General features: G+C 53.7%; 9 protein-coding genes across 9 annotated transcripts, besides 3 other annotated features; 6 read left to right on the top strand and 3 right to left on the bottom strand.

The window, feature by feature from the left end:
- Positions 1-216: 216 nt before the first annotated feature.
- On the top strand, positions 217-1,203 carry PODANS_3_1195 (uncharacterized protein; the record flags this gene model as incomplete). The annotated part of the gene is made up of 1 exon (XM_001903351.1): positions 217-1,203. The coding sequence occupies one exon, from the start codon at positions 217-219 to the stop codon at positions 1,201-1,203; it is 987 nt and encodes a 328-aa protein (XP_001903386.1).
- Positions 1,204-1,252: 49 nt separating this feature from the next.
- PODANS_3_1200 (uncharacterized protein) lies at positions 1,253-2,257 on the bottom strand (the record flags this gene model as incomplete). The annotated part of the gene is made up of 1 exon (XM_001903352.1): positions 1,253-2,257. One exon carries the CDS (start codon positions 2,255-2,257, stop codon positions 1,253-1,255), a length of 1,005 nt encoding a protein of 334 aa, XP_001903387.1.
- A 1,213-nt stretch (positions 2,258-3,470) lies between these two features.
- Positions 3,471-3,563, bottom strand: a tRNA (tRNA-Ile).
- Positions 3,564-3,647: 84 nt separating this feature from the next.
- Positions 3,648-3,739, bottom strand: a tRNA (tRNA-Glu).
- Positions 3,740-4,018: 279 nt separating this feature from the next.
- Positions 4,019-5,161, top strand: PODANS_3_1210 (uncharacterized protein; the record flags this gene model as incomplete). The annotated part of the gene is made up of 1 exon (XM_001903353.1): positions 4,019-5,161. One exon carries the CDS (start codon positions 4,019-4,021, stop codon positions 5,159-5,161), a length of 1,143 nt encoding a protein of 380 aa, XP_001903388.1.
- A 386-nt stretch (positions 5,162-5,547) lies between these two features.
- Positions 5,548-6,138, top strand: PODANS_3_1220 (uncharacterized protein; the record flags this gene model as incomplete). The annotated part of the gene is made up of 1 exon (XM_001903354.1): positions 5,548-6,138. One exon carries the CDS (start codon positions 5,548-5,550, stop codon positions 6,136-6,138), a length of 591 nt encoding a protein of 196 aa, XP_001903389.1.
- A 480-nt stretch (positions 6,139-6,618) lies between these two features.
- Positions 6,619-8,957, bottom strand: PODANS_3_1230 (uncharacterized protein; the record flags this gene model as incomplete). The annotated part of the gene is made up of 2 exons (XM_001903355.1): positions 6,619-8,781; positions 8,844-8,957. 2 exons carry the CDS (start codon positions 8,955-8,957, stop codon positions 6,619-6,621), a joined length of 2,277 nt encoding a protein of 758 aa, XP_001903390.1.
- Positions 8,958-9,882: 925 nt separating this feature from the next.
- On the top strand, positions 9,883-11,177 carry PODANS_3_1240 (uncharacterized protein; the record flags this gene model as incomplete). The annotated part of the gene is made up of 2 exons (XM_001903356.1): positions 9,883-10,766; positions 10,820-11,177. The coding sequence occupies 2 exons, from the start codon at positions 9,883-9,885 to the stop codon at positions 11,175-11,177; spliced, it is 1,242 nt and encodes a 413-aa protein (XP_001903391.1).
- A 519-nt stretch (positions 11,178-11,696) lies between these two features.
- PODANS_3_1250 (uncharacterized protein) lies at positions 11,697-12,697 on the top strand (the record flags this gene model as incomplete). The annotated part of the gene is made up of 2 exons (XM_001903357.1): positions 11,697-11,872; positions 11,935-12,697. 2 exons carry the CDS (start codon positions 11,697-11,699, stop codon positions 12,695-12,697), a joined length of 939 nt encoding a protein of 312 aa, XP_001903392.1.
- Positions 12,698-12,812: 115 nt separating this feature from the next.
- Positions 12,813-12,894, bottom strand: a tRNA (tRNA-Ser).
- A 475-nt stretch (positions 12,895-13,369) lies between these two features.
- Positions 13,370-14,079, top strand: PODANS_3_1255 (uncharacterized protein; the record flags this gene model as incomplete). Its single annotated transcript, XM_001903358.1, has 2 exons — positions 13,370-13,608; positions 13,647-14,079. The coding sequence occupies 2 exons, from the start codon at positions 13,370-13,372 to the stop codon at positions 14,077-14,079; spliced, it is 672 nt and encodes a 223-aa protein (XP_001903393.1).
- Positions 14,080-15,026: 947 nt separating this feature from the next.
- On the bottom strand, positions 15,027-17,110 carry PODANS_3_1260 (uncharacterized protein; the record flags this gene model as incomplete). Its single annotated transcript, XM_001903359.1, has 3 exons — positions 15,027-15,107; positions 15,158-15,881; positions 15,957-17,110. The coding sequence occupies 3 exons, from the start codon at positions 17,108-17,110 to the stop codon at positions 15,027-15,029; spliced, it is 1,959 nt and encodes a 652-aa protein (XP_001903394.1).
- Positions 17,111-17,235: the final 125 nt, after the last annotated feature.

Below are 17,235 nucleotides of genomic sequence, written 5' to 3' on the forward strand. Positions count from 1 at the left end.
CGTGAGACAAAGGAAACGTGCAATGCTACAGCCCACCGGTACTCCACACGGCACATATTGGCGACACACGTTTTCAAAGCCTTGTCCAGCTTTCTTGTTCTCGAGCTCGCTTATAGCTCGAAATTGCCTATCCAAGCCCATCAGCATCAGCATCAGCATCAGCAAGCAGCTTGAGGCCTGCCTTCTTTAACATCTTCAAGAACTTAAACCGACAAGATGACTGTCAACGACTCCCAGTTTGAATCTGCCCCTAGCAGCAATCCTCGGGATGGCCATTCCTTCACCACCACCGCCCCTGCTCATCAAAAGCTTCACCTCAGTCCCCCGAGCGAGGACATGGTTCGCCGTGTGCCCTCCCGCAATGAGATGAACATCCACCACATCACCGAAGATCTCTCCTCCGCCCCCTCCACCACCTTCACATACTTCACCCCTGACACGGATGAATGCTACATCGGCAGTCTCCCCCTCCCGTCCTCGTCACTCACACCGTCCCTAATTCTCGAGTCATCCTCCCATCTTGAGCGGATCCCCGACGGTCTCATCTATCCCCTCATGCCAGGGAAGCCTCTCATGGCGCTGATTATCGCGCCTGACTCACCCCCGGAGGACTCAGAGACAGGAGCGTACTTCATCCGGCGGCCCAATCTTTTGAATTTTGACACCAAAGACAAGGACAGGGCAGAGCAGCAGCAGGCCATGCTCCTCAGGGAGGCTGTTATTCTCCAGCAGTTGGCGCAGCATGGCCATCCAAACATGATTCGCTATCACGGCACAAGAACCAGGAGAGGGAGAATCACGGGATTGGTGTTTGACAAGCATCCTTACACCCTGTTGGAGTACCTGGCCGAGGTGAAGGAGAAGGGCAAAGGAAACGAGATCGAGGTTGAGTCGTTCGTGATGGGGTTGGAGAGTGTGGTGAGCAGGCTGCACCAGCTGGGTCTGGCGCACAACAGTATTCGGGCTGAGAACATTGTTGTGGGGAGAGGCGAGGGTGGCGAGGGGGTGAGGGCGGTGCTGGTGGAATTTAGCAAGTGCTTGCCTTTTGGCAAGAAGTTCAGGACATCGTATGACGGGGAGCTCAAGGTTTCGTCAAAGGAGAACGATCGCCAGGCAGTCAAGGACTTCAGGTCATGGCTGGAAGGGGTGGTTGACCCCACGCTGATCACCCCTACACAGGACGACCAGCCTGCCAGTAGTTGACCCAGACACTTTTGTATCGTGTTAATGACAATCATGTACATGACGTTGCTCAATCCCGCCCATGTTCCTTCCCATGTCCCTCTCCACGCCGCTCCTCCTTCTTCAACAGCGCCAACGCCTCCACAAGCACACTCCCATCCACCATCTTGGCCACATGCTCCCTACTGCTCGCGGTCCTGTTATCCACCCTGGCAATGTACTTCTCCTCCTCCCCCAGCACATCCACCAGATCCTCCGGGATCCCCCCACTCCAATCATGAACCCGCCAAACCTTCTCCAACAACGGCACGCTCACATTCACCGCGGCCGAGACCCTCGCATAGACCTTCTCCGGCTCCTCCTCAAACACCCTCTGCGCCTTGATCAGATTCTTCAAGAACACCACAATCTCTTTCCTTTTCTTCTTGTCCGCCAGCTTCTCTTTGGTAGAGTGTAAGTTGTAAATCTCGCGGTACACCTTTCTGTCCTGGAAGACCACCGTCTGCCCCGCGGGGAGCGCGTCGATGCCCAATTGGAGGGTGGGTTCCCAGATGCCAAACGCGTCAACCTCTCCTCTTGCCAGCATGTCAGGGAAGGTCCTGTTTCCGCAGGGCGCCTCGTGGCAGATATTGCCGGCGATGGTTTGGTAATCCCCGTATTCGAGACCGACGGTTTTGAGGAGCTGCTCGACAAAGTAACCCGCCGAGGTGCCGTTGATAGTGCCAACTCGCTTCCCCTTGAGATCGGAAAGAGAGGAAATACCGGCTGCGCGGTTGGCTACCAGGCGGTAGGGGACCTCGGCAATGTTCCAGATGATCCGGAGGGAGGTGTTATTTGCGTAATTGCGGAGGGCTTGGGTTTCGGCGTTGGCGCCGAGGTCGATAGAGCTGTTGCGGACGAGGGGCGCGACTCCGCCGTTGACGAAAATTGCGGAGGAGTTGTAGTAATCTTCGGAGGTGGTAAGGAGAGGGACGTATTCGATGACGTTGAGAGCGGCCGAGATGGTGAGAACAGCTGCTGCAGGAACTGTGAGCAGGCCCAAAAGGGGCAGAAGAAAGGAAAGGCGTGCCATCATGACGGGGAGGCCGGGAATGGCAGACAGATGTGAGGAAACGGTCTCCGAGATGAGGTCAGGCGGGTGGTTATGTACTGCTCGGGCCGCTCGCTGTCTTCCACGGACGAGCAACGGACGACAGATATTACCAGCATCAAGGACCGCCTCGGCTTCCGGTATAGCTTCCTCTTACAGCCAGTAGCATCTCACCACCCACAACGTCCCGAGTGAAGCCACCAATAGGAAACATGCCGAATGCCTGCCTCCTCGTTCCAACCCTTCCAGAACCCTGAGCCGTCTCTTGTGTTTTTCCCAGGGTCGTGTGCGGAGTCGGAATCGGAGTCTTGACCAAACCGCATGCTCAAAATATCATGACTGAAGACTATAAGCCATAAGCTGCATACAGCGGTTCGAAGTCTAGGCTAATTGATCCACAGTCTTTTGCCGTTTTGGGTGGCAGGGTCAGAGAGGGGTGGACAGTCAGGGGAAAGGGGGTAAAAAGGGTACAGCCGTCCCCGCATTTCGGCTCTTGCCGACAAGTCATCCAACTCGGTAATATGTGTAGGTATAATGTCGACGGGGATGCCGGTATGGTATCGGGCCTGCACGCTGGTTTGCTATATGACTCTGTGACAAGGCCGTTTGTGTGAATCGGGTTGAGCTGTGGCGATGATGTTCTGGTGACGAAATTGGATGGCATCTATTCGGATTGCTTGTCTCTTGAAGTCTTGCGCTCTCTGTGAGGTAGGCCGGGCTTCTTGGGAAAAGTGTGTTCCAGTGGCCAGCCTGTCGAGTGAAGCTTTTGTCTGGAGAGGAGCCGAGAATCAACATGTCCAGCTTACAGCTTTTTGGTGTGCTTTGCGGCATGTCTCTTTCATGACCTCCTCAGGGGTTCGATCAGGGGGATTACAGGTACCTACTTGAGGTATTTGATAAGTTGGTACCTACCGATCGAATCGCGTTGCTTGTGCTATCTAATTAGCCACTCAATGTCTACAAAATATTGAATAGGGCCATCTCATTATGAAACTGATTTTGTAATTGGGAAAAGCCCGGCGCAAAGGAGAGAAAAGAGAAAAAAGAGAAAAAAGAGAAAAAAGAGAAAAAAGAGAAAAAAGAGAAAAAAGAGAAAAAAGAGAAAAAAGAGAAAAAAGAGAAAAAAGAGAAAAAAGAGAAAAAAGAGAAAAAGAGGAAAAAAGTGACAGAGAACTTCTCTTCACTTAAAAGATTTGGATGCCCAATAACAGGATTGAACTGTTGACCTTCGCATTACTATGTACTGCTGCCAGTATTAGTACGACGCTCTAACCAGCTGAGCTAATCGGGCTTTGTTGGATGTGTTGCTGCGAAGGAGGATAGCTTAAAGAAGAGATCAGAGATAATGGAAAAGGGAAAAAGGCAAAAGTAGAGACTCGGATACCGGGAGTCGAACCCGGGGCTGTTGAGAGAACAGACACTTCTGAGAAGTGAGAGTCAACGATGTTACCGCTACACCATACCCGATAGGATGGCGTCCGACAAGGATTGTTGTTGAGGCCTGAAGAAAAAGAACTCATGTTGGGACAATTCTTTGTCTGTGTGGTGGGGTTGGCTGGGAATGTTTGGAGGGGTGGAGGGTGGAAGGGTTACCCTGTCAACGGCATGTGACGTCATTGGGAGTGGGGGTGCCTCCAGCGCAGCGTGCTTCGAAGGGATCACTTTCACATGAATTATTGAATACGCGTACGGGTTCCAGGACACGAGAATGAAATCGGACGGAGTTATGGAAGAGCCCTGTCGAAAATGACGCGCGAAATAAGTCCACCTCCGCTGAAACGAAGGAGGCTGGTTCACCAGAGTTCCCCGGAGACCAAGTCGCATTCTTTTCGAGTCTTTTCCTGGAACATCAACGGCGTCGATGCTTTTCTCCCCCCCACCAACTCAAAGATCACTACCTTCTTCAAGCCTACCAACTCTCCCAGTGGTCGAGCCAGTCCACCCAAAACAGACCATGAGACGACAAGCAACTCACTTCGCGCCTTCTTGTCTCGTCACAACTGGCCAGAGGTCTTATTTTTGCAGGAACTCAAGATCAAACAGGGTGACTGCAAGACTGTGGCCGCTCTTCTTACAGCCATCAATAGCCCATTAAGTAAAAGCGATGTCCTATCCCAGGAACGAACTTATACGCTTGACACAGTCCTACCTCGAGACAAGTACAACGTTAGAGGATTCCAGGGAAAGCTTTATGGAGTCGGCACCATCATAAGAAAGGACTTTGCCAGGGGCCACGTTTCCCTCATTCGCGAAGCCGACTGGGACCTTGAAGGCCGGGTGAGCATTGTCGAGCTCAAGAAAGGATTAGGTCAAGACAGACCACTTGCGCTCCTCAACATTTACGCAGTCAACGGGACTTCTAGCCCCTATCGTTCACCTGACACGGGCAAGGCTGTTGGAACAAGACACGACCACAAGATTGTCTTTCACAGCCGCTTGCGCGATGAGTGTCTTGAACTTGAGGCTCAAGGCTACAACGTGGTGGTTGCTGGGGATCTAAACGTTGCGCGCGGTGTTCTAGATGGTCATCCAAATCTGAGAACATACCCAAGCCAGCATTGCCTCAACAGAGCCGACTTCAACGCCAAGTTCTTTGGACAAGAAGATAACAAGAGAGCCCGGGCGCATGTGAGGACCAGCAATGAGAAACAGGCCTGCTTAGATGCAATCGACGTTTTCCGCGCCCTTCACAGGACTGAGAGGAGGTATACTTATCACCCTCGCACAGCACACTGGGGCAGCAGTAGCGACAGGGTGGATCTCATCCTGGCTTCCAAAAGGCTCTGGGAAGAAGGCCTCGTTCTCAGCACCGGGATTCTGGACTCTCCTCAAGAAAGAGGACCCAGTGACCATGTCCCCTTATGGGTAGAGGTGAAAGGCTCTGGGTAGAGAATCTTCTTTCGCCATTCCAACACCTCGGACCGAACCATACGGTCGATAATGTCAACATCCAACGCACACGTATCGGTTGACGGAAAATGCCGTACACATGATGCTCCTGGGGACCTAGCGCCATCCCGTTAGTTCTTTGTCCTCAAAGACTATTCCGACACCCTGGCGCCGGTGTTTGCCCCTAAGAAGGGGTGGGTGACCGGAATCCCCGCAGGGAAATCGTGGCGTCTTTGTTCGTACCAGTAAGTTATTTTGCCGTTGCCCATCAAACTCCAGTTCCCGTCCCATTCTCTTGTCAGCTCGCCACCTACCTCTTGACCGCCCACCCCACAACAGGCTATCGCCAGATTATCCATGAATCCGTCATTAATCAAGACCTCAGCATGGAAAGGGAAAAGTCGCAAATAGAAGAGAGGATAAACGCTCTCAGGCAAGCGGCGTATGGCTTGCCTGGGACGTGGAGTGGCCGTAGGCAAGAGGCACAACAGACGGCGAAGATTCGACCGCGCCAATATCGGGCCATTCAGCAGCGCAGAAGAACAACTCGTCGAAGGACAGGCCATGTCCCACTACCACCACCGCAAAGCAGTCATGACCATACGCCGGGCCTGATCATAGATTACCCACCATCGCCCCTATATATATCACCAGCACCGTCACGGTCATCAAGCCCTTCATCAGGTGCTTGCGAGGAGTGCCCCGAGGAACACCCGGAGGACAGTGCCAGCTCACAGCGAGAGGAACCCGAGTGGGGGTTTTGGCAACAAATACGCCGGCAGGCTTATACTGGACGTACCATGTTCGGTCAGACAGCAGGCAGTGGCACCCAGATGGGAGGGCAAGAGTTACAGCGGTCGCCATCACCATCCAGATCCCAATCCCCACCACTAACGATCCGTCATCTCGCTATACGCACCCGTCGCTGCAGGGACAACACCCCTGTTCGCATGATTAGGAGGAGATCCGCTGGATAGCAGTTGGGAGTGAGTTGGACAGTACACAAACCCATGATAGATAGAATGTTTAGCACATGCCACCAAAGTAATAATTACGATATTCCTGCACATATCGCGATGTCCATAAATCGTGCTGAGATGAAGCGTGTGTGTGTTGGGAAACATAAAAGAAGAATCAGCACCAAGGTAAAAAAGGAATCCCCGGTCAAGTACGAAATGAGGAGCCATTAGAGAGTCACGGGCAACTGGAAAAAAGCATGGCAATCCCAGAGGTTTGGAAACGCTTGCATTCGCCTATCTTAACGGTACTTGCCTTAGATCACATCCCGTCCCAACCGTATATCAACCAATAAAGACGCACACCCCTGCTGGAACTTCAGCTAAACCTCGCTCAAAGAAAACTACTTGACCTTACTTTTTCTTCCCCTTTCTTTTCTGGTTCTGGAAAGATAAACACGCCGTCATTCGGCGTCTCCTTGACAGAAGGAAAGCAAGCCACTAGCACTCCACCACCTTCTCCCCAGACGGCATCTCGATGGTGTACTCCAACGTCAACTTGACGCTCCGTCCCGCGTTGAGCACCACCTCCCAGTTCACCTCCCCGCCCTTCTTCAAAAACGACACCGCCTTGCCCCAGTTGGCCTCCTCCTTCCCGTCCTTACCCGGCACTCCGGTCGACATACCCCCTCCGCTGACGCTCATCCTCGGGTGCAGCAGCTCCACCCTCAGCTTCTCATCCTCGCTGACGGGAACCTGATCCAACACCAACACCTCGACCGGCTTGGCCCCTTGAGCAGCCCGCGTGTTGACCAGAGTGATCGCCCGGGTGTAAACGCTGTTATCCCCCTTGGTGAACACCCCGGTGGTGCTCCTCTTGACCTCCGGCTTGGGGTAGGCAACCTTGATGGCAGGGTCAACACCCAGCGGGATCTTGAACGTGTCCCCGGCGCTGCACCTCGGAAGCGTAGACCGGCCCATGAACGTCCCGTCCAGCGTCAGGCCCGTCGGGCCCTTCAGCAGCGTCAGCTTGCTCGTATTGCGGAGCTTGGCCTTGAGGTACGCGGCAGGCTTGTACTTGGCCACGACGGTCCTGGCGAACACGACGTTGGTGAAGGTGATCCTCGCGACGCGCTGCTTGGAGGCGATCGAGCTCGGCCTCAGTGTCTTGGGGTTGGGGAGGTCGTAGGTGGCGGTGAGGCCGGTTTCCTCAAAGGAGGAGTCCTGGAAGGAGACCTCGGGGGTGGGCTCGAGGACGGTTTGGGCGTCGTGGTCTTCGTATTCCATCGACTCTGACACTGCACCGTCGGGGGGATTTCCGCTCCTGCGGCGTTTGCTCATTGCCGACATGTTTGCGGAGCGCAGATTTAGCCCTTTCGCCAGGCCCGGTCCCCCCATACTACACGCCAACGGCGCTGGGTTGCTCGGTGGTGGTGGAGGTGGTGAGGCTTCACCAAGCAGAGCAAAAGCAACCCCCTCCCCCCCACCCTGCGTGTAAAATTGACGGTGTGGCTGTGGTTTGCTGACGCCAAACAGCTCAGCGCGCGGCTTTTGCTGCTGGGAATTATTTTGCGCCGCGTTCCATATCTCTTTCTGTGTCCTCTCCTCACGACTGTAAATGGCTTGGTCGCTGGTAAAATGGGCAGTGCGGCCACCTAGCTTGATCCGCCAAGGCAAAAGCCTTGGGGACTCGTCGTGGAGGCCAGAGAAACTAGCCTGCGATGTGCTCAGGATCACCTTGGCGTTGGTCCAAGTCTCCGAGGTCATGTTTGTCAGCTGGGCATCGAAACAGAGAATGGCCGAGTTGGTGGTGGTGGACAGGGCCAAATCATAACTGGGCGACCAGAAAGCAGACGTGGTGACGTAGCTGAGAGACAGATCGCAGTACGTGATGGTATCTTCCATGGGCTTTTCAGGGGCCAGTTTGACATCAGCAGCGCTGGCAACCGAGCTCCGGCGTGACGAGGAAGGGGACAGACTGGTAGCATCAAGCGTGACGCGGATAGTATAGCATGATTTGGGCCAAAACTGTTCCCGCTCTTTGCGAATGCGGGCCTTCTCCTTCTCCTTTTTGGCCCTGCGCCGGAGCTTCTGAGCTCTAACCTTGTCCTTTGCCCTTTGGACCTTTGCTTTGGTCTTGTTGATCTTGGCCTGTTCCTTCGCCTCTAACTTGAGCAGCCGTGCCTCCTCCAGCTGAAGCTTGTCGATCTCTGCGGCAATCTCGCGCTTCCGAATGGTGGCGCTCATCTTATCCTCGAAGGTCTTGTCCCGCTCCTTGCGATACATCTCGAGGCTGTCATCAATGTTGAAGTTGCCCTTCTTCTTCTCCAACGAGCGGCCATAGGATTCGAGAAAACCTTGGCGATTGATAGCACTCTCGATAATCTCATCCTCGCGGTCTCTCTTGTCATACAATGTCTGGAGAGAGTCACGCACTGCCTTGAGCTCGTCGTTGGTCTTCCTTGTGAACTCGTCATCCTCCTCGGACTCGTCCTCTTCCGAGTCCGAGTCGGAATCAGGATAGATCTCCTCAAAGATGTCACGATTGGGGAGCAACTCAATGGTGATATCGGTGATGATGGCTGAACCAATGCCCTCGACTTTGATAGATTCCTCGTCAACAGTCGGAGATAATCCCACCACGGCGATCTCGTTGGCTCCCGGCTGTCAGTTGTTAGTGGGTTGTTCCGTGTGTGCGTTGGCCAAACTGCGGGACTGGACCTTACCTTCAGGGCAACCTCTTTGATGTCTCTAACAACCTGTGCTCTGGTTGGGAAGAGAGTGACAGTCCGCGTGGGAAGATCACGGATGTGGAACTGCTGCTCGTGTAAGGAATCCATTGGCCTTGCAATGTAGGGCTGGTGATAGCGGTATGTGTGTTTTGGTGTTTGGATGAGGGGATTGGTGGTGAACTACACCACTCAGGGGTCGAATCAAGAGGTATACTTATACCTCGAGGTACCTGGTAATTGGAGCCAAGGCATTTGCAGGAAGCAGTGCCACAAAGGAAAGCATCACGAAAGAAGCGCTTGATGACTTGCGCGGCTTCACAAGGCAAGTGATATGCTTGACCCTGCAATTAGACGGCTGCCTCCACCAATTCATGGTGGCGCTGACGTTGCGGCGGGTTGTACAGAAATAATGCCGCCAGACCGAACTAAGGCACGATTAAATTGTCCGGAAAGCCCCCCACCATCTCGGCCCCGGACCGAGCACAGGGGTTTTCTGCTCAAATGTGCACTCGGACTTGAACGGGCAGCTGTTTTGGGAATAACTGGCAAGGAATAGGGAGTCAGCCTTGTGATTTTATTGATTTGAGGACATCTCTTCCCTTCCCTACCACCCATCCCCCATCACCCCCCATCATCATCATCACCATCCATCGTTCGTCGTCGTTCTTCTTCACGCTTGCACAACATGACGGACGGGATGTGGATCTTGGAGAAACCGAAAGGTCTCAGTTGATCGGCACAAACTAAAATGACGCGCGGGGAAGTGGCCCAAGCTCCCTTTTCAGCTGCCTTTGTGCTTTGCGCCCGTGCCACATCGGATGCCACAGCGGAACCCCAAATGCCCCAAAAATCCCGACTCCCAGCCACCTCGAATTTGAGATGCCAAAGAATTGCCCTCACCCTCACCCCATGTGGTTTCATGTCATGTTTTTAGCCGTTGCATCGTCTTGATCTTGCTCTTGATCTTTTCGTGTGAATATCTTGTTTCTCCCAGCTTTGCTTTGTTGATGATAGGTACTTTGACACCGCCAGCATGGAGAGACCCGATAAGCCACTGACTCCGCCCGACGACCGGGACAGGAAGCGTGGTCGAGGCGACAGGGACCGAGGTGACAGAGACCGTGGCGACAGAGACCGGGTTGACAGGGACCGGGTTGACAGAGACCGCGTTGACAGAGACCGTGGTGACAGAGATCGCGGTGATAGAGATCGCGGCGACAGAGACCGTGGCGATGACAAAGCCCGCGGTGATGACAGAGCCCCAACTGGAGAAGCCGCTTCCTACTTTACCGCCGCTGCTCCCATAACCGGACCCAACGGCTCGATTGACCCCTATCCCATCGTCACCGACAGCTACCGTCCTCCGCAAGGTCCAGACTCGTCCTATCCACCACGCCATGACTATGGCCGTCCACCTCCTGGCTCAGGCTACCCTCTCCCTTCCCACAGCACCGGTATCTCGCCCAACTACCCCCCAGTGTCGGGTGCCAACGGCGCCTCTGCATCCTACTATGGGACAGGCGTTGAATCGATGCCCGGTCCAGCGGCTACTTCAGGTGTTGGCATGAGCTACATTCCCCCTGCGCCTCTGTCCGGTCCTCCTCACCATGGGGCACTACCAATCCACTCGACAACACCGCTACCTCTCGCGGTGCAGTCCTCCTACTACAAGCCCACCCTCAAATCTGTGCGCCAGAAAGCTGAGAAGGAAGTTATTGAACTCGCCAACCTACAACGCCAGAGGAAGATGATCGCATCCAAGGGCACCAGAAGAGATTACGATGAGATTTCGGACAAGATCAGAGCCCAGACGGCCACCGTCCTCGGTTATCTCAAGGGCCTGAGACAAGAGATGATTCAAATTGTGGAAGACGCCGAGGACCAGAGGTGGAGAAGGTGGATCGTTGGCACTATATTGTAAGCTCGGTTCTTGCGTTCCGTCTTCAAGACCACACTAACAATATGCACAGTGGCACTTTTATCCCTCTTGTGAAGAAGCTCTTCCGCAGACCTTCAAGCGAGAAAAAGACCAAAACCAGGACGGAGTATGCCTTCATCAAGTCCAAGAGTCTGCTCGGTCGCATTCTTGCCGCAACCAAAGGTCACAGGCCCGGCCTGACGACTGTCACCTTCTTTGTTTTTGCCGTTTTGTACATCTTTTCGAATGAGGTGTCGCTGAGAGTGGCCAAGACGGCCTCCAAGCGGTTGAAGAAGCTGGTGAACAAGGTGGAGAGTACCAGTAATGGCAGGGACGGGGATGTCCTCAAGGATGACGACATCAAGTTGCTGAGCGGGTGGAGGTGGAGAGTGTTGGAGTTTATTGATTGAACATGGGGGTGTGGTCTGTGTGGCTATGAAGAATGTGAAATGAGGAATGACGAGATGACGATGATGAGTAACGATATGATTTTGTCTTTTTGATCTTGTCTGTGTTTACTCAGAAAGCAGGCGAGGTGTTGGAGGATGAATGCATAATATGTTTTATATTGTGGCCTGTTAATGTATTTCACTGTTAAGGTTTTTGCCTCGAAAAGATGGTATTTAGAGTGTCGTTGATGAAATTGTCATTTCATTCTATCGTACGTGCTCAGCATCTGGTGGATGGCTGAAGCCTCATCAAGTCTGGTCCAAATACCGTTAGTCCTTCTGCAAAGACGGCCCAGGTAGAGCTCACATCATTTGCTCAGTCGGACTTCTTTACCCCGCTTGGCTGGTGTTGTATCAGCAGTGGAAGAGTAATTCACAGGTTATGAAGAAGACGAGTTTTCATCATGTGTAAATAACCAAGACCTGCGAAAGCGATTCAGTTTCACACAGGTTCCTGCTTCTCATCCCACTTCTGTCAAAATGTCGCTAACAAACTGGTCGTTCACCCCTTTTCCTCCTCTGCCAGCTACCATTCTGCCCAATGCTGCGTTTTGGAATGCTACAAACCCAGTCAATAATATCACCTACCAAATTCAAGTGTCATGGCCCTTTGAATGGTCGTCTCGCAATGTCGCCAACAAAACTGCCCTGTCCATGTAAACATTGTCCCTGAACCCGCCCCCGCCCCCTTATCTCAGACCCACTACGTTGCTAACAGTTTGGATGAAAGGTATGTCCTTGACGGCAACGCCCTAGCCGGCACCGCCTCGGAAGCTTTCAAACGCCGCAAACCCGTCTCCTTCTCCCAGCCCGACGCGGTCGTCATCTCCGTCGGCTACCCCCTCACCGACTCCGTCTACGACCTTTCCCAACGCGCCACCGACTTTCGCCCTCCCCTTTCCACCCCCCAAACCCCACCCTCCGGCGCCGACCCCTTTCTCGCCTTTCTAACCTCCAGTTTGCGACCCTTTGTCAAATCAACCGTCTTCCCCAACATCAACTTCACCCGCGACGCCCTCTACGGTCACTCCTTCGGCGGCCTCTTCGTTCTCTGGTCATTGATTCAGAACCCCAACAACTTCGACACTTACCTCTCCGCCTCCCCCGCGCTGGATTGGAACAACGCTTCTCTGCTAAACGACATAACAACAAGACTAGGAAACGGAATTGACATTCCTGGCGAGCTCTACTCATCCAACCTCACCTCGTCCAAGCTCTCCAGACCAGCCGTGATGATCACCTACGGGGAAATAGAGCAGTTTCCCCAGCGGAAGAGGACCGAGACGGAGGCGGAATTCCAGTTTCGCAAAAACTTTATCCAGCCGTTCAAGATGACGCGGTATGCGCGGGAAGCGTTTGACAGGATCGAGGGGAGCGGAAGGGTGAGGGATGTGGCGGTCAAGGAGTACAAAGGGCAGGACCACAGCAGTGTTGGGGCGAGCGCGGTGAATGATGGGGTGGATTATTTTATTGATTGGTAGCCTGTACGAGCTTTTCGTGAATGATGAAAGGGTAAAAATGAAAATAGGTTGTAGTTCCATGCAGCATGATCTTTTGAAGAGATGCGTGTAAATATGAAAAAGAGCAAAAAGAACTCGACGTGGGCCTGATTCGAACAGACGCTCCCGAAGGAACAAGATTTCTAGTCTTGCGCATTAGACCACTCTGCCACCACGCCTGGAGTGGAGTAATCATGCGGGGGTAGGCTATATGGAGTGTACTGCTTTCCCCCAGGCCTGACACAACTCGGGGGCACCAAGGGAATGAGAGATGTGAAATACCAGACTGAACTCTAGACATCAACACACACTTCCTCAGCCATCACCGAAAATTTCCTAAACCGGTCTCTCACCCTCTTCTCTTGCATCTTCACGACAAACCGGGCGTACGCAGCCAGGTATTTCCCTCCTCTGATTGACCGGGCAGTGGCCTAGGGATCGACCTGGAAGCAGCCAAACTGACTCCCGTATCCAAACAATCCCCTCTCACCATAACCCTCACCCCGTTCATCCACCCTCCTCCACATCTTCAACAGTTTCTTGCGCTTCTTGCCTGATGCTGATGGGAACCCCATATCCTTCAATACCTCTCCGGCAACGTTGTTGTCCCCTAGTTTATTCACCGAGCTCGTGCATGTGAACTCCGCCAACGCCATGTCGGGGTATGTATTCAAAACGCCGCACAAGGCATCAAAAAAGACCCCACAACATCCGCGCCGGATGTTTGGGTTGATGCGCCTGCGCGTTCACCAGTGCCGGCCTGTTCAAGCTGCTTTTGCGGCTGACGATGAAATCGACGATTGCCCGGTTGATGAAGATGTTTTTGTGCGTTACTTTCCTTCAAGCATGGCATCAAGTCAGGAACATGGCGGCTTTCTGTGCCGCCCCCACACGTAGGCGCCGTGTCTTGCCACTCCAAACATCACTGAAGCCTGGGAGTCTGCGGGCATCCCCAACCCGCCCATGGAAACGGTCAATTTCTCGAGACCGTCCATGTGCCGGAAAAAGAACTCGCCCATCCGACGGACAGAGTGGACGTACCCGCCGGTGCGAGTGATTATCTTGCGTGCGCGGCCGCCGTCGAGGGTGGAGGTCATGAGGTGGACCTCAAAAGACTCGAGCATAGAGCGGTAGTTCTTCCGCTCTTGCGACTGGAACGTCGGAACCGGGCGGGGGTGCCAGTTCTCGAGGATCAACTTTCGAGGCGCAATGCCGCCACCCATCGATACCTCGTCAAAGGTGTTGCGCCAGAGCCGGCGCATGGTGATATTCAACTCCCGCCTCAACACGTCGTCCCAGCTCTTCTCAAGGTTCTTAAATATGCCGTCTGCGCTCAGGGGATGAAGTCCGCCTGCTGCGAGTAGTCATGCGGGAAGTTGATGCTGAACGTCTCCAAATTCGGGAACAGCCTGTCTGGGTCCTTGGCGCGAGCAGCTTAGAAAAGGGCAATGGCGCTTGGAGGGAGTTGGTCACGTGGAGGACGGGTGCTATAATCCTCCCATATAGAACCGCGGGAAGCCCAATCTTCCCATAGCTCGTCCAGCCACTCTTCGTCTTCCTGCTCTTCTCTCCGTGCTTCATCGCTGTCATACACCGAGTCCTTGTCTGGGTCCGGGGCATCTTCATCAGGTTTGCCGTCAGTGCGTGGGGACGTACATGATGCTGCTGTCTCGGTGCAGAATGGGCCGCTTCCAGAGGTCTGTATCCATGATGTCGTCCGTTTTGTAAGCGTAGCCGACAAAGCGGAGGGTTTTGACATACTTCCCATGGCTTTGGGCTGCGAGCAGGGCGGAATTGGATATGACCTGGGCGTTGGAGAAGGTGAGTGTGTGATAGAGGAAGAGGAGGAGACACTGGCGGACAGAATGACTTGTCTCTGCACGAGAAATGCGGTCTTTCCCCGAGAGACGGTCGAGAATCGAGCCGAAAGTTTCGAAAGGCAAGGTCGCGAGGGGGTGCGTCACGGTCATGTTGGTGGTGCTGAAGAGGAAGTAAAGATTGAGCTTGACGAATGGAATTGGCACAGCTGTCCGGCTTTATAGACATTGTGGACATGAACACATCAGTCCTTGCTGTAATAGTTGATGCCGATGATTTGCCAAATGGTGAAGGTTACCTGATTAGAAGTGGGGCAAGTCCCTCGCTGCCTGGCCGCTCGCATGTACATCATACCATGATGCAGAGGGAATAGGTGAGAAATAAGGCCTACTGAAATCGGGGTCACAGGCTAACTCTATTCATGATGCTAGGGATATCTATAGAAACTTGCGTAATCTGAAACATAAAGTAGCCCAGTCGTCATTTAATCCACTTAGCTCTTCTCCTTGTCCTCCTTGAGCGACACAATCCGGTTCAGAACAATCTTGTCATCTGTGCTATCCGAGTCCATGGCCTAGAATTCAGGTTAGCATCAGGCATATCCACCAAAACGAGGAGACTTACAAAGTAGCCAACACGCATGCCCTGGAACCGAACAGACTCGGGACCGCCCTTGCCGAGCTTGTCCTCGCCGGCAGCCTCGGGCCAAGGAGCGCGTTTCCTGACCTCATCAAAGCCAGACTCAACCAGAGCGTTCGGGTAAATGATCTCACTATCGGGATTAAGATCGGACAAGAAGCCACCTTCGGCACCGGTTGGGTTATTGGACTTGAAAAGGGAGTTGTAGATGCGGGCCTCGCATCTCTTGGACCCAGCGCTCTCAGCAGGCACCCACTGGATGAAGGTCTTGGGCTTCTTGCCAGAACGGTCAAAGACAGCCTTGATCTCGGTCACAAGGCCGGTGGTCTCATCCTTGGTGAAGCTTGTGGCGGTAATGGGGAAGGGTGCCTGGAGCAAGCCCACCGTCTTGCCTGGGGCCAAGCGGAAGTAGTCCTTGCTGTCGACCTCACGGAAATCGGAGCGGTCGATGTACACAGTCTGCGAGAATTTGATCTTGTGGTCTCCCATGGCCGGGTTCTTGGGTGAGAAGGGGACGGTGAGGTCAGTGCCCTCAAACTCGCTTGACTCCAGGACCACAGGAACTGGGTCCAACACCAGCATCAAGCGCGGGACTGTTCGTTCAAGGTAGCGCCGAATGGTCTGCTCAAAGCGGGACATCTGGATGATGCTGTTCGTCGTGGTTACGCCGAGCTCGTTGACGAATTCCAGGATGGCACCCGGTGGGACGCTATCAACACATTAGCATATCCGACTCAAACTCAAGAGGCGTCAGAAGGACATGACAATCGAAATTCTCACTCACCCCTTTCGGCGTATAGCGATGAGCGTGTGTAATCGGGGATCGTTCCAGCCTCTGACGATCCCCTTATCGACAAGCTCCTTCAGCTTGCGCTTGCTGAGTACGGAACCCTCGATGCTCAGTCGGCCATATTCGCGCTGCATAGGCTGATATTCAACCAGCCTCTGATTCAGCCACTCGTACGACGTCCTGCTGAGGAAAAACTCGACTGTACAAAGCGAGTGGGTGATCTTCTCGAAGCTATCACACAAACAGTGGGTAAAATCGTACGTGGGGTAGATGACCCACTTATCACCGGTCCTGTGGTGAGGTTTGTTCAGTACTCGGTACGCCGCCAGATCCCAATTCTGGGGGTTGGGGTCATTGATGTCCTGCTTCATGCGCAGGAAAGCCTCCCTGGGCTTGTACTCGCCGTCCCGCATGGCCCTGAACTTTTTGAGGTTTTCCTCGACAGACTGGTTGGCGTGCTCGCATCGGTAACGAGGGCTGGCTCCCTTCTCCCCACCGCGCTGCTTCTTCACCTCCTGGTCGTCGCAGTGGCACACGTATGCGTTTCCCTGCTCGATCAGCTTCTCGGCGAGCGCGTATAGGGTATCGAAGTGGTCGCTTGAATAGGTGATCTTGTACGGTTCAAAGCCGAGCCAACGGACTGTTTCTTCGATCGAGGTGAAGTACTCCTCCTCCTCGCTCTCAGGATTTGTATCGTCCATACGTAAGTAGGTATATCCTCCATGATATCTGGCAAAGCCAAAGTTGACGGCGATTGCCTTGGCATGACCGATATGTAGGTGACCGTTTGGCTCGGGGGGGAATCTGGTAATAACTGGCTTCACGGGACGCTCCTTGTAAACATCGTTCAAGAAGCCCTGTTTGAACATGGAATCCGTGTCGATTGGGACATCTTCGACCTTTTCCTTCTTCGGCTGCTGAGTCTTTGGCGGCGCGGCAGCATTGCTTGCCTCCTTGTTCTTGTCCTTCGACGCCTTTTTTGCGCGTTTTGCCAGTCTCTTCTTCAGTTCTCCCTTGGAAACCCACTCACCGGTTTCCTCGTCAAGCTGAAGCTTTGGGGCGTTGTCGACCGTAGGGGCAGTATCGGGCGCGGTAGGCGCGTCGGTGATGTCGAGCTTGGCCGTCGAATCGGCGATGGAGTCAGCCATGGTAGCGGTGGATTGATTCGATTGAAAGAAAAACGAAGGCGCGCAGTCGACGGGACGGAGCCAGACGTTTAAGACTGACTGGAAGTGGAGGCGATGTGACAGCGTTATCGCCGGGTGAGTCAGTA

The sequence above is a fragment of the Podospora anserina genome, chromosome 3, assembly GCF_000226545.1.
Source record: "Podospora anserina S mat+ genomic DNA chromosome 3, supercontig 1".
Classification (NCBI taxonomy): domain Eukaryota; kingdom Fungi; phylum Ascomycota; class Sordariomycetes; order Sordariales; family Podosporaceae; genus Podospora; species Podospora anserina.